The following is a 16038-nucleotide window of genomic DNA, read 5'->3' on the forward strand; positions in this document are numbered from 1 at the left end:
ACTTTTGAAAAACAAAGCCATAGCCATCACATTATTTATAAAAATAGCTGTAAATCATATATTAATTCTGTGAACAAATTTTAGTGTCTTTGTTAAAAATAAATGACACCATTTGGTGCAAATGTGGTGTAACCAAAAATAAAATTCTCCCAGGAAAAAAAAATCAGGTAGCCAGGAACTTTCTTTAAGTTATTTAAGACATAAACTGCTTTCAAAATAAATGACCAGGGATAAAATACATGAACTTAAAGTGCATCTAAAAGTAAACATCTTTTGTGAACAAAACGTTTGGGGAAAAGCGTACATGCATACATGTGATGTATGTTTATATGTTTATGTTTTTCTTGAGAACCACAGGCTTTTTAGCGTCAAGACGCTGCTTGTCTACCACTACTTTGAGGAGAAGGGGGGTCTAAGGGCAGGGATGCCACTCTTTCTTTTGTTTCCATCTCAACCATAGCTCTGGTTTGGGCGGACAGTGCAGGAATCATTTTTTCAGTATTTTTGAGAGGGAATGTCAAATGCGTCCAGTAAAAAACAAAATCCCTCGCTGCAGGGACGGAGCTCCTTGTACATTTAAACAGCAATCCCGTTTGTTATCGTCTCTGCTCTCGCAGACGACGGTGGTAGCTTCGCCCGGAAAAGGGTATCCACACCGGGCTGTGTCGGCTTCAGGCCAGCAACAACCACGGCTTTCTCACACAACTCCGGGTGATGCAGCTTCAGTACAGCCGGCGTGTCTTTTAACTTGCTGCTCTCGCTATTTTCCTTGTTTTTCCCCTCCCCTTTGTTTGAACGTGTATTCTTCTTCGTCTGCCCGCGACAGCCAATCTCGCAATGAGCGTCCCCTATCGACCCTCCGAAGAATCGTCTTACCAAAGGATGATTGATATAACGTTTTACAGAGTCTTTAAACGTAAATAAAAGGTTGATACTTGATGAAGACTCATCGAGAATCACTCACAGGACTAAATATCATGATATATCACCATATCAATATTTTGGCACACCCCTAGTAAATGGGACTGTGACTGTAGCACTTTCGGCATTCTTAGAAGGTATTAAAGTAACGTATAAGTTTATGACATTTACCATTTGTTGCCTGGCTTTCTACACTTCAGAATCTTTGGAATTATGTCAATTTTGTAAGCGGTTAAAGAGCTTCGGTAGTTCAAACAACGTTAACACTGGAGCCAAAACTACAGTCATCCCCCTCATCTGTATACAACGCACGTCTAGTAGAGTCTGAATCCTGACCAGTGATGACTCTGGTTTGTGTGCATCTGATCCAAATACTTGAATGTTCCTCCTCAGGTGTTCAACTTCGACCCGGGGGCAGCTGTCAAGCAGCGAACGGCGGACGACGTGAAAGCGGATGAAGACGTGACCAAGCTCTGCATTCATAAGAGGAAGCTGCTGGCCGTGGCCACGCTGCACAAGAGCATGGAGACGCACCCGCCCCTGACGCTCAACAGTGCAGTGGCAGGTGAGAGTCCAGGGCTTTGTGGTTCCAGTCTGGACTTTGGTTTACCCCCTAAGCGCACCGAAGTAGTAAAAAAAATTTTCTGTCGTCTGTGCTATCACAGGTACGTCGTCCGTGGTCACAGTTCATTCCGCAACTCATCGAGCAATAAGAGCTAAACCCCACGAGGGCCCGCCCAACGCCATCAACCCAGACTGCAAGAATCCCTACAAAATGGTTATGGCGGGACAGCAGCAGCACCAGAGGCTGTACTCGCCACAGGATGTGGGCGGGGCCCAGCAGCCAGAGCTCTACTCTGGATACTCGAGGGTGCCTCGGCTTGGAAGTGGAGAGCCTGGCCCTAAATCCCCGTACCGGGCTGGGTATGGAGGCATGCTAAGCCCACCTCCTTCCGGTGCTAAACTTTACGGAGACGGGTCTCAATCGCCTGGGGCAGACACTCTGGGCAGTCCTGAGGGCTTTTCAAGGACCAATTCTTGTGGGTTTCCGGCGGTGGGGAGCCCTGGCTCGGCCTCCATGCACGGAAACCCACGGACGCCTCTTTCCCCGCCCAGCATGATGCTTCACGGCTCCCCCGCTGGCCAGCCCTCTTGCGCCATGACTGGGAGGACTAGCACACCCCTCTCCCCCACGGCCACTGCCAAAAGCCCCGTCATGAACATGAACCTGTCCCGGGGGAACTTTCCCCCAGGAGTTGATGTGCCCCGTGCAGCCTTTCACCATAAGACTCAGTCCCCTTTGCATCCCGTCCCGCCCCCGCCATCCATACCCCCACCCTGCTCTCTCCAGAAAAGACCAGTGTCATCAGAAAAGGACCCGTTAGGCATCCTTGACCCCATCCCCAGTAAGCCAGTTAGCCAGCCTGCCATGAGCACCCCAAACCCCTCCAACTTCCAGCCCAACATTCACTCTCAGGTACCAATGATGAATGTAAACATCCCCCCTCCTGCCATCGTTCCCCTGCCAAGCAACTTACCTTTACCCACAGTGAAGCCTGGGCCCGTGGGGCATGGCAGTCATGTGCAAAGGACTCAGCAGAGTGGCCCACCCCCCTCCATGTCCCCCTCCCCCGTCACGTCTCCTGTGCACATGACGGGCCCCGTGCTCGGTAGGCTGGAGGCCTCGCCTCACCGCTCTCGCTCGTCCTCCACCTCCTCCGACCACGGAAACTTTGCCATGCCCTCCGGGCATCAGGCCCCATGTGGCACCATGAAAGTTCCCTCTCGCTCCCCGAGGCCGGCAATGGGGTCTCCCAGGCCATCCATGCCTTCGAGCCCCTCAACCAACAAAACCGACCCACTCCACCAGTATAAAGAGTCCCAGCTGATTCCCGGGATGGGCAACTCGGCTGGGGCTCACCAGCACACTAGTCCCATGTATTCCCCCACCCCATCCACCCCAATGTTGTCATCTTCCCTGGCCCCGCCCAGTGCTTCCCAGAAAGGCCACCCCGGACTGCTTGGGATGCCCCTGAACCACATCCTGAACCAACAGAACGCTGCCTCCTTCCCTGCCAGCAGCCTCCTCTCAGCTGCAGCCAAAGCACAGCTAGCAAATCAAAACAAACTGGGCTCCTCTGGTAACAGCACGGCAGGCGTGACTGGTGGTGCTGGCATGCCGGGCATGGGAGCAAGTGGTGGAAGTAACGGAGGGGGCAGCGGGCACCCCGGCTCTATGAGTGGCCCTCGAAGCATGGAGGGACACAGCACTTTAAACGCAATGCTTCCCCCAAACTCCAGCATGCTGCTCAATACCCCCGAGGCGCCAAGTGGGCGGGCCGCCCTCCGAGACAAACTCATGGCCCAGCAGAGGGACCCTGCGCGCAAACGGAAGCAGTCGTCGGGCAGCACCGTGACCCACGACGGCCCCAACAACATTGTCTACAATGTGATCAACAAACCAGGCATGGCAGGGAACCTCATGCCCGGGCCTAGTGCTGCAGAGCAGCTGCGTAAAGTGGGCCGAATGGGGAACCTCCCCCCAAACACTTCCATGTCCCAGCTCCTGCAGTCCATGAGCTCCCAGAGTTCCCACAACCTGACTGGAAACAGCCATCGTCCAGGCCTGAGCCCGGGACTGGGGATAGGCCCTCAGGGAGGGCCACAGATGCACTACAACGACAACGTGGGGATGGTCCCCACCGGCGCCCCTCCACAGAACCTCCTGGTACAACAGAGACATCGGGGTCCAGCAGAAGCCGTCCAGCACTGCCAGAGCATGGAGGCCCCTGGAGGCCACCTGGTATCTCGGACAGGCCAGTTTCCCGACATGATGGCTCAGATGCAGGTCTCCTCCATGAGCAACTGCGGGCAGATGGGGCAGGGCGGGCCGCCGGTGGGGCGCACCAACCCACCACCACTGTCCCATCCTGGCCCTCACCATTCACAGCTTCAAAGCATGGGGAGGACCAACATGGTGACGCCACACGGAGGCGGGGATGTCAACTGCAACCAGAGTCTGTCTGAGACAGGTGGGCAAAACCTTAGAGTTGGTTTCTCTGTTGACATTTATTTACCGTATATCATACACTATAGGGAACGCCAGATTATAAGGAGCAGTAAACGAGACAGACCAGTCAAAGAATTGTTTGTCAAACTGTTTATTAGTTTGTCAGACTGTTTATTACGGTCACATTAACTCTAGAACTTATTTGTAACCAACTACACGTTGGCTGTATTAGAAGCGTTGGCCACTAGCCATACTAGCATGTTTACAATACCTCGTTGGCCAACCTTGTTTGCAACATGAAAAAAAATAGACTGAGACTAATTAAAACGTGTTACCTCGCTAACTCGCAACCTTGCATGTAACATGTAAAATAAAGTCTGACACGGCTTCACGTTAGCCAGGTTAGCATATTTTAATTGCATTAATCCAGCTAATGTAGCAACACGTTAGCCGCGTTAGCTTATCAACAATAACGGCCAACCTTGTCTGCAACACGTAAAAAAACAGACTGATACTGCTAAAACAATTGCTACTGTGACCTAGCTAACTCACAACCTCGTTAGTAACTCGTAAGAATGAAAACAGCATTGCAGCAAAGCAGCATTTATAAATTGTGAATATGGCAATGCAGCTAAAGCCACTGCACACTAGCCGTACTAGTGAGCAACCTTGGTGGCCACCATAAATAGACTAATTTTGCTATAAACAAACGTTACTTTGACCTGGCTAACTCACAGCCTCGTATGTAACACCTAAAATGAAGTCTGACACAGCTACATGTTTTCTGCATTAGCATACAGTTATTACGGTAATGCAGCTAACACAACTACACACTGGCCTATCTAGCATATTCACATTAACGCCCAACCTTTTTTATCAATGCCGCTGTATCAAACTTTATTGTAATAATGCTAACTCGTAACCTCATAAGTAAAACGTAAAAATGAAAATGCAGTGTGACAGCTATATGCTAGCCTTGTTAGTTGCATTAGCGTATTTTGAATATGCTAATGCATTTTTAAACGTTAAAAAACAGACGTATACCTCTAAAACAAACGTTACTGTGACCCCACTAATTTTCCCAACCTTGTAGTAACACTTAAAAAAAACAGTCCGACACAGCGACACTTTAGCGTATTCACAATTAAGCAAATGTTTTGACGGAGTGCAGTAATGTCTCAAAATCACTTTATCGTTAGTACGCACAACCAGAATTACTCCACGTAAGACGTTATAGAATATAAGTCGTTTTTTAAAAGAAAATTAAGATGCCATATTGTATGAAAAAACAATAAGTGTTGTTTACAACCTTTAAATTAAAAAAAAAAGGTTGTCAAAATTCATAAGGTCAAAATAAGGCATTCATATTTCCACTGACCTCATCCTTTCTGTTGGATATAGATGATGGAGATGAGCGTGAGGCTTCTCCACTTAAGTGAGCTACAGCGCTGGGGCCCCCTGCGTTTGGACAGTGGGGGCTCCTGCTGTATCGAAGCTTGACAAGCTGGGCCCCCTTATCTTTTGGAGGCTCGGCTAATTGCGAGTCACTCAGTGTTAGTCTTTGTTTTAATTGTATTTCAGCATCTTAAAAAAAGAAGATAGAAATGGGATTCTGCATCCCGCTTTTTAAGGGAAGCAGCCCAGATACGCAGCTCTAAAGAGCTTCTCCCAGCAAGCCGGTCGCCATAGTAACGTTAGACCCTGAATAGAGCCCCGAGCGAAGGCTTTGATGAGGGTTTGTGTGTACATGTCTACGTGTTACAGTGTGTGTGTGTGTGTCTGCGCATATGAATGACGAGGCACATGACCGCATTTGTGTGTCGCCGCACATGTCGGTGCTTGTTCTGAACCCTCCCCCCCCCTGAGTGCCCGCTTGCTGCAGGACTGGACTGAGCTTTAGTATTCATTTGGAGTCCATGTGTCCTCATATGGTTTCTAATAGAGATGTGACCGAGATCCGCTGCAGGCCAGCTGTTCTTATCAGCCCCAGCATTCATTGAAATTCAGACGCCGGTGATTCCAGAGGGTGGAAAAAAATCACCCTTCCACGGATTTGACTCCACAAACTGATATAGTTTTGTTTGTAAATGGACTTAGGGTTAGCACGAAACATCGTCTGGTATCACCTTATGTGGCCGCCAAAACGGTTATGGATTTTAAATGGGGACCAACCATCTCCCAGGATTGTTTGTTGACCTCTAAAGCCTTTAGCAGATGAATGAGTCATCGCCTGGGCCGAATGATGACTCAGCGATACTGCTTTGTGTTGGTCTGATTTGCGCTTTTCCGGTTTTGGCAGAAAATGATATGAACCCACTTTCACCTTTGAGAAAATAAGTAAGTAGCTAAAGAAGATGAGTCTAATACTTGGAAGACGCCCAGCGAGACTTTCTAAAGCTTAGGATCTAACAATCAAGAGGCCACACCCCCAAAAGACACAATTTTCATGTCAAACTGGCAGTTGGGGATTGATTTCTCATTGATGTGAACAGAAACTTCCTCCTAATGGTAACTTGTTGAACTGGTCGGGCTCCAGGTATTTTGATTTTTAAAACAGAATCAGGCAGGAAATTTTAATCTACATTCACACCAAATACGATTGTCACGGATGCTCAGATGGGTTAAGAGGTCCTGTGGCAGGTTTTGATCTGTCAGGCGTGGTGTGGCGACCTAGCGGAAGGCGTGTTTTGGGTGTTGCAGTGCTGCACAATATTTTCAGAGTTAGCAAGATGGAACAGAGGACGCAAAATTGACACCCAATTCGTGTTCGCAAACAACGTAGCATAAACGCTGCCCATTGTTGGATTCTGGTGTTAAATGGAGGCTTGGAAGGTCAAACGTTCTGATTTCTTTAAAGAAAACGTTCTTTTTCCAACAATTTACGTTAACCAACCGCACAAACCAAACTTGGCTAGCTTTTTTCTTTGTGGTTTGCTAACATAAACTAGAACGAAGGATGAAAGTGAAACCTGAGAATTCCAGGTCAATAGTATGACTGTCACAAATTTGACGCACGAACAAAAAGAGAAGAATACGCGGATTTGACGCAACAAGAGGGTGCAAACTTGACACGTGTCAAAAAAAAGCAGCTGATGGTAATTTGTGGCGCTTCAACATAGATGGACAGATGCAAATTTGATGTAGGTGAAAATAGAGCGAAGGATGCGAATTCCAGGCGCGTCAAGAGTATGACAGTCACAAAATGTGACGCACTACAAAAAAGAGAGTACGCAAATTTGAAGCAACAAAAGCATTGGTATTTGACGCGTGTTGAAGGCGTGTAAGGCGAAAATTTGACGCACGGTTGCAAATTTGTTGCAGTTCAAAATACAGGGGAGGACACGAATGAATTCCTGTTTGGTGTGAACGTAGCATAAGCGCTTCCCATGATTAAATTCTGATGCAAGGCTTTTGACAGTCAAATGTTCTGCTTCTTCAGAGAAAATGTTCTTTTTTCATCTTTCATCAGCCAACTGTACGAAGCAAACTTGGCTAGCCTTTTGTTTCTATTTTGCCAACATATCAATCTGATTGACGTTTCTAGTATCTTCTACTTCTAGAAGACATCAAAGGCTTTATTTTTGTCACATTAGCTTAGTTGTGCGCTCATACTAGCCTCTACTGGTTAGGGTAGCACCAAACCAGACTGCAGAGGCTAAAAAAGGCTGTATTATTCTATCGAGCGACCCTTAAATTGGTCATTTTTACTAGCAAAAGTGCCCTCAGACGCTGAGAGGATGAGACAATGTGTTGTTAGCGGATGACAGATGTTCTGCTTTCTGTTCTCTGGGTAAAGATCTGACGAGCAGACAGAAGTCTTTGAAAGTGGCCTCTTCAGCTTTAGCACTAGCTTCTAGCCATCTGCTGCTATACAGCCAAGGAGCTTTGCCCCCCACCAAACCACACTCTCCATCAACAAATACGCCAAAGTTCATTTCAAACCCCTCCGGACCCCCCACCTCCCACCACTACGCCCCAGCTGACCGGCGCCCCATCCCCCAGCAGTCTAAATTCACTGCACCCAACCCTCACCCTCATCCTCCCACCCAACTCCACCAACAAGCTTCCTGGCAGCGGACAGCACCACCAATCATCACTCGGTTCCCATGGCAACCTCCCCCGGCAACAGCCGTCACTATATCATAGCAGTAGCGGAGGACGTGGGGAGGAAGGGGGGGGGGGGGGTTGGCCGAGTCGTGGCTCTCAGCGTTGGAGAGCAGCGAGAAGGCGGAGGGGTTTTGGGGGGAGGGGGGAAGCGCACACACAGCTGCCCTTCAGCTACGCAGCATCACACCAGCTGCTCCGTCGCCGCTCGTCCACGCACACACCCACCAAAAAAAAAAAAAAATACCACACACGAGGCCTCTGAGAACCCGCTCCGCCTTTGTCTGCACAACGTCGCTGGCGGGCCCGTCTCCTCATTCATTGATGCATCTGTGGCCTTGATGCGGGCCCTCCTTGCCCTGCCCTCGGACGCTCCGCTAACAAGTCTGCTGCACTGTTCATCTGGCAGCTCGTCCATCTGTTAGCTCTGGCTGCAACAGATTGCTAATGTTCAACTTTTTCCTTTCATTACAACTCTCTGTAGCAGAAACCTCCTCTTCACAGCCTTGCCGTTGATTTTCCCGCTCAACACCGAAGACTTTTGGACGAGGATTCAAAGATGTACAGAAGTAACTATCCTGGTTTTGCTAGGTCCTTCAGTCCCTCAATTAAATTTACCCGAATACATTTTTTAAAAAGTAGCATAAAGCCCCTATGTAAATAAAAAGGCACCCCTAAAACATTGAAGGCATTTGATATACACCCCAAATTTGGCAAACCATAATTCTATGGTCAATCTATGGCATAAAAATGAAAACAAACTGTCACGTGTTCCTCGCATTAAGACCAGGAACTATCCTTTCATCACACATGTGCAAAACTTTTATCAAAATTCTAGAAATGTCGGAGCTACACTGCTTCGATTAAATCCTAATTATGCAAAGAAACACAAACCAACTCACATGATTCAAAAACATGGCAGCGGATGTGAACAATACTACGATTGACAGCAGGTACTTTTAAATTTCTGCCACGGCACTAGTGCTCATCATCATCATCTATCAGAGGGGGCCGTTGGCGTCATCTTTAATTCATGGGGCAGTGAGCTCCTTACATGTGGGAGCGGCTACGGATGAAGCCAATTTTGTAAATGGTGGTTTTACAGAGGAGGAAAATGAGCAGGTTCTCTTATTCATTTTTATGAAAGTGAGAAGAGTCTGCTCTACCCCCAGGCTAACATACGCATACGTTCTCCACGGAGCTAGCGGTAATCGGCTAAACGCTTGCACATGGGACAATAGTTTCTCTTAAAATTTGACAACTTTCCTTCATCTTAAATCTGTCTAAAAGTGAAAACGTTTCTGTAAATAGCAGCACTTTAATGTGACCTAGCAGTGGAAACACTGGTCGCTAAGGAAAATGTTTAAATTTATTTTGCAGAACAGACACAAAACTCATAATACATATTTAAGAGCCCCATATGTGTAAGAAAGTCTATGGTTGCCGTGGATCATCTCCTTGAAGCTACAATCTTCAACAACAATGTTGTGTGGTTCCTAACAGCAGCATGAAAAGTGACTAGCTGCGGTTGGAGGCGGGGCTTAAGCATTTGACTTTTTATGTTTTTATTTTTCCCCTGGAGTTTGAACTACCAGGCTTAATTCTCTGACCTCGTGTCCCGTTGCGTTTTCAGCAAACCCTTCGTCTCTGGGCTGCGGCATGGGCGCCCTACAGCCGCACGTCAACGCAGTCGGGCCTCAGGTTTACCAGCAGCAGGTGCACCAAAGCATGCAGCAAGGCATGTCTCCACATCCGGCCTACCAGGCGCAGCAGCACTTCTCCAACAGCATTGCCTTCACAGACGGCAACGCCAGCTCCATGTCCTGCCTCTACCAGAACTACCAGGTGGAGCCATGCTTTGATTTCTGCAGACATTCAGTATGTCTTCCACAAAAATGTTGACTCTTTTTAAAAAGAAAATGTTTTCCCCTTTTTTTCCACAGCAAGGAACGATGTCACACCCACAGTTTGGCGAGGAGCAGCAGCCCCAAGGCGAGGGCCATCCCCTAGGAACACCGGCATCTGACAGGGGCCCCGGTGGAGGCCCGGAAGTGGTGGATGCCATCTACAGAGCCGTGGTGGACGCTGCGAGCAAGGGCATGCACGTCACCATCACCACCACCGTGAGCGGGACCACGCAGGCCAGTCCCGTGCCCGCGCTCAGTGCCATGAGTGCCTTCACCGCCTCAATCGGGGAGCCTGTCAACCTCCCCCAGGCGGTTAACAGCGTCTTGCACGGCCGGCAAGAGGGGGAGGCCTTACAGCAGGTCCGAGCAAGGCACGTGAGGTCAGGGCGTGGCCAGAAGAGCCTGGATCCTGGAAAGAGGACTCCAGAGGTCCCCGAGGCCGGGGATTACTTCCGTTCTCCCGGCCGGGGGACTCCTAGAGGACAATGGGATGGGGAGGTGCAGCACGGAGGAGGGTTTGACACTCAGACCAACAACAGTGTCTGGACTGGGGAGGAGATGGTGGATTGCTCCACCCAAGTAAGAAGTAGTCCCTGCATGGAGAGGCCTGCCAGTCTAGCCCCTGCCCCTCCATGCCCCGGCGACGGGTCTGGCGACCACGCCCTGGCCATGGTCCACGACAAGGCCTTCCTGGAAGAAGGCTACCGGTACAACAACTGCAACCGGACGCCTGCAAACTACAAGGAACACCTGGAGCAGACCGTAGAGCGTTGCGCCCACATCAACGGCGCTGCCCAGCATTTCAACGTTCGGGGCTACGGCGACGTCCTGGGCCCCCCGAGGCAGGAGCTCACTGGAGACGACCAGTCGCCCAGCTCGTCCACCAGCCTGGAAGGGCCGCTGGCCACGGCCAAAGACTACGGCCACTACAATGGCCACTTCAACGGCATGGCGCCCAGCCCGTCGGACACAAAGAGCCTGAGCAGCGAGGAGGACCTGCGGCAGCCAGACTCCCCCTCCTCGGAGCTGCTCCACTACCGCTCCCGGACCTTCAACATGGGGGAGCTGGTGTGGGGCCAGCTGAAGGGGTTCCCCCCGTGGCCCGCGAAGCTAGCCGGGGACGAGCAGGTGCACGGTGCCGCCATGCAACTGCGAGAACAGGCCAAGGTGAGCCCTCCCCCCAAAAATAAATAAAAACACTTGTCACTCCCAATGCTTCACTGTCACCCCGCCCCCTTTCTGCAGGTGGAGCCGGAGAAGCTTAAAACACTAACTCATGACTTGGAGGCACTGGACCGAGCTGCCAAACGAGGCCTGAAGTAAGAAACCGCACAGATGTGTTGACATCAACCAGAGGGTTGATTCTTCACACACACACACACTCTGTTTGTCCAGGGAAACACTGACACCTAGTGGTTAGAGTGGGGGTCCCTGCCCAGTCGGCTCAAATGTGAATAATGTCAAATATAAATGTTGTTCAACAGACCGGCGAAACTGAATCACTTGCACGCTGTTTTCCACGAGGCCATCAGCGAGCTAGATAAGATGTCAGGCACAGTGAGTACTTCCGTTTCCCGCCGTTAAAAGCATTCTCCTCTCCTCCTCCTCTCCCCTCCCCCCTCCCTCCTGTCCCGTCCAGCGGTCACCATAATGTTTCTATCATCAGATCTCATCGAGGGATTGTCAGGTGAAGCTCCCCAAGCCCAAGAGGAGGAAGATCTCCAGATAACATTGAATGTGTCTGCCCCTCCCCCGCCTCCAGAGACTTCGTCCGTTCAAGCCTCGATGCGATCCGAGCTCTCACAGGTGCTACACATGGACTCTTGGTGGTACCGTTCCGTTACCACGACTCGACTGACCCCCGGAAGGTGCCGGAGATTCCAATCACCGATACAGTTTTAACTGTAGAAGATGAAAAAACAACAACAGCAAAAAACTGTTGCAATTTGTCTACAGCTCACTGAATTAACTATTTTTTTCTAGTATAAATAGAAAAATCAAACAAAAAAAAGCTGCAAGCATTACCTTACATATTTAAGAAAAATAGACAGTCCAAATATTTCTGATACATTTTCAATATGTATATAGATTATCCTGAAATTTCATGCTATTAAAAATTGTATGTAAATATTGTACAATGTCATGTACAAGCGTACTTAATGCACATTTTATCTTTTATTGTACAAAATCAAAGCAGAAGAAGTGTACCAAGGTCTTGGTTTCTATCAGAAATGCGGCTGCGTACGGCCGCATGCATAGGATAAATAAGAATACAGCCTAAACTTTTATATGACAAACTGTTTTTATTTTTACTTTTTTTTTTTTTTTTTACCATCTTTTTGTTTTTGTAAGGGAGCAGCAGAGGAACAGGCATGAGTTTCCTAGCTCTCCTTTACAAAAGTCACTTCTCACCAGTTGAGTGTTTATTTGTGCTGGGGAGAAATTATTACAAAAAAAAATAACCAGAATGAACTTTACCAACTGAAAGTGTTCAGTCTTTCCAATTTTGCCATCACAAACAGAAAAAGTTCTTCAAAGCAGCCTGGTTTATGGGTAAGATGTTTTCCTGACTAACAAGAGTGTGAAGAAGGAAAAGTCCACCTTTAACAGAATCCTGTTCGATCCATTTCTACCTCTCAGTATTGCTGTCAGTTGTCAGGATAAACTAACCAAAAGGAGGGAAATTTTTTACATTTAAACGTCTCTAAATCACTTTTTTTATATTTAAAGTTTCAGATGAAAGAAGTTTCTTTTAAACCACTTTTAAACCAGTAAAATAACCCACAACTTTGAGGACAGGAAAAAAAGACATCTACTATTTTCAGTTGTTTTTAAAACTGGATCAAAACCGCCGCTATGAAGGTCAAAGTCCATAGCAACCATTGAGTTTTATTTTATTCTCGGGTTGATAAATATTGGCACTAATTTTGGTTGATCTGTCGCACAAAAAATTTCCATTTTTTTCTTAGCAACCAGCGTTTGTGCTCAAAACCCAGCACAAATACATTGAAACAACTCCATCTCACTGTGTTTTAACCACAAAATGTTTCTAGTCGTCTTTACCTGTCAGACTGATTTCTACCTCTGAGTATTGCTGAACTCCTTGTGATATCCATTTTTGTGTCACAGCAAATGATGAAATAAGTCTCAGTAAAGCTTTTATGACAACTTTAAACCACTCATGTAAAACAACTCAACTTGGAGGACTTTCAGAACAGGACAAGCTCAAATGTTCAATAGTTTTTAATACTGGGGTGAGAACAGCAGCCATGAAGGTTAAAGTCCATAGCAACCATTGAGTTTTATTCAAATCTTGTGTTGATAAATATTTGTGCAAATTTTAGTTTATCCCTCATTAAAAAAATCGAATCCAATCTAAGCTTAATGTTGGGTTTTAGCCAAACCCAGTTTCAAGTTGTTTTCAAGGTAAAATTTTTTGAAATATTTGGATGATAAATAGTTGGAGCGTAATCTGACTAAAGGACAATTATGTGGCAGTAATTCTGTTTGACTTCTTTCCAAAAGTACTAGCGCAGCAACGATGACCGCTTGTCCCAAGATTAGTAATATCAGGTGGAGGGTTCTTAGTTTTTTTCTCAAAGTTGGGGGATGTTTTTAAACCGATGATGTCATCAAAAGACAGAAAAACAGTTCTAACGTCAGCAAAAGGTTCTTGTTGGGGTGGATTTTTCCTTCTAGAGAACCAGCCTGCACCTTTGATTGTGTTCATTTATGCCGGGACTATAGCTTTAGATAGAATTATTAGATATATAACACTAACTTTTAATTTAGGGGCCTTTTTTTAATGTAAATTATTTGTGTACAGTTCTGCATATTTATTTTAAGCTTTACAAATATAATAATGGCAATAATACTACCAGGAGTTGAGAACTCGAGCCTTACGTGTGTATATGTGTGATTTTCAGCTGACACGGTGAGAAATCATGTTCATCATAACGTTTTTTTTATATTATTTATGGTTTTAGTGTTACAGGAAGTAAGTGACACGCAGGTTCTTTGTTTGGTTTTTTCTAACGTAAGTTTATGAGAGGGGTTCGGATTGATACGTTTTAACTCGGCAGACTTTAACCGGCGGTGCTGAAGCTGCTCGGAACCCGAACGAAATCGCTACAGAACGATCGAGTGCAATAAAAACGTTTAGGTAACAGGCGGCAGCTGGCGTCCCTTTGATCAGTGTCGTTTGTTACGTTTGTTTTTGTTTTTCTTTTGATGTGCTCGAATTTCAAACGCTTTTTCTTTAGGAGTTCTCCTCAGTGTCTGAGCAGCTGCGAGATTCGATGCTACGTACACACTGCACCGTTTTTGTACGCTCTTTTAGCATACGGCTGTCCACTACCCAATACTAGCGCACGCTTAGTGCGGAATATCGAAGCAGTGCAAACTTTTTCTTTCAGTCCCAAAACATATCGTATAACAGCAATTATTAATTTCTCCTTTGTTATCACTTATCAAACGGCCGGCACTTCTGCATTTTGGAAAAGACGTTACCCGTCCCAGATTGGTCAAAATTACAACTGATTGACAGTTTGTCGCGGGTTCAACTGCAGCGCATTTTGTACGTATGAAAACGGACTGAAAAACGTGCAGATTTTTACATGTACGCTTACATAGACTTTCCGTTAAAAGTGCTCATTCGAACGCGTGTTTGTGTGAACGCAGCATCAGTTGCGGAAGCAAAATTGTTCCCTAATTGTTGCTAGTAACTTTATAAGCTTTTTCTTTTATTTAGGACTCAAAACACTAAGCGTTTCGGAGGAACCTGCCTGACCGCAGAGCATTTGATTGTAAACGTCTTTCTTTAGTGTGTCACATTTGTTTAGCTTTACTACACGAGCGACTTTTTTAAATCGACAGCTTTTTTGATTTGAACCGTAAAGACCTTTTCTTTTTCTGCAAACTAAAAATAGTTAAAAACGTGAGCTCTTTCGGTAAAGTTCATTCTGCTCTCTGCCCCGTTTCTTTTGTGCAATGACATCCAGGGGCCCGCCCCCAACCCACCGGGGGTGGGCCCAACCCCCCTACGTGTTACAGATCTGTCCGTTTTCATGTTCGTGGTCAAAAGTTGGAAGCATTTTTTGTGTTTGAGGTTGTTGTTTTTCCTCTGCCTTTTACTGTGTGTTGAGGTGTGAGTGTGACTTTTATTTTCTTCTTTCAGATCTCTCTTCCCTTTTCTCATCAGTATTTTATTTTCCTCAGCTTGTAATTAAGTATATATTTTCTCCCTAATATATACTTAACAGAAAAATAAACTTTGCGTGAAGTATGATGTGTACTTGATTGCTCTTTTTTTCTTTTTTTTGCATTAATGTGGGCTAGGGATAGTTTGTCAGTCCATTATTTTGAAATTGTCGGGACATTTTTTTTAAATGGTTTGATGTAAGCAGCAGAATATTTTGTAAATATTGTGAAACATTACAGGTCATGCAGTGATGTAACATTTTGAATAATGTTGCACAGATGTTTAAGATATTAAAAACATGTTCACTCTTACTTGAATATTTGTTTACAAAGTTTTTTTTCTCTGCTTCTATTTTCCCTGAAAATTAAAAATATGATAAGGTACAAGTGTTGAACTATAGTAGTTTGTTGTTGGACTCTGCCCCTTAGTGGGAGAAATGAAAAATGCGGGTTGTACGATACACCTATAAATACTTTCGGAAACAAAGTAGAGGATTGGGTAATTTGAAGAGCTTTCACATGATTGGTCAATATCAGCAGCTTAAAAACATTAACAAGTGTTTTATCCAATCACTATTGAGTAAATTTTCCTTTAAAAACAACAAACCTACTACATTCTTTCTTTTTTTATTATTCCTATTCTTGGTTGTGACATTTTTATCGAACTTAAAAGAAAACTTCAAAATTTTAAAAAGTTGCATGGATTGAAAAAGTGAGTAAATAGAAGTGTCATTTTAGTTTTTGTTGGTCAAACAAAGGTTAGCTAGCGTTAGCTATAAAAGACAAATTTCAAAAGGTACAAACCTTTTGAAAAATAAAACTTTCGAAAGGTTCTGTGAAATGTAAAGGTAAGTAATTATCAAACATTGAATTTAAGTCAACATAAGATAAGTTAAC

The 16038-nt window shown here is 46.0% G+C and overlaps 1 protein-coding gene across 2 annotated transcripts in view; it reads left to right on the plus strand.

Moving 5' to 3' along the window:
* Positions 1-15525, plus strand: part of mbd5 (methyl-CpG binding domain protein 5) — a 33448-nt gene extending 17923 nt beyond the window's left edge. Inside the window, exons 4-10 of one of the 2 annotated variants that reach the window (XM_011481371.3) lie at positions 1315-1486; positions 1587-3953; positions 9669-9880; positions 9979-11109; positions 11188-11261; positions 11427-11499; positions 11609-15525. In XM_011481371.3, the coding sequence (XP_011479673.1) occupies positions 1315-1486; positions 1587-3953; positions 9669-9880; positions 9979-11109; positions 11188-11261; positions 11427-11499; positions 11609-11671 (4092 nt within the window). In that variant the 3' untranslated portion in view covers positions 11672-15525. Of the gene's footprint in view, positions 1-1314; positions 1487-1586; positions 3954-9668; positions 9881-9978; positions 11110-11187; positions 11262-11426; positions 11500-11581 lie in introns of both variants that reach the window. The other variant, XM_011481374.3, reaches the window with a different exon arrangement.
* The last annotated feature ends 513 nt before the right edge of the window (positions 15526-16038 follow it).

The sequence above is a fragment of the Oryzias latipes genome, chromosome 2 (genome assembly GCF_002234675.1).
Source record: "Oryzias latipes chromosome 2, ASM223467v1".
NCBI classification, from domain to species: domain Eukaryota; kingdom Metazoa; phylum Chordata; class Actinopteri; order Beloniformes; family Adrianichthyidae; genus Oryzias; species Oryzias latipes.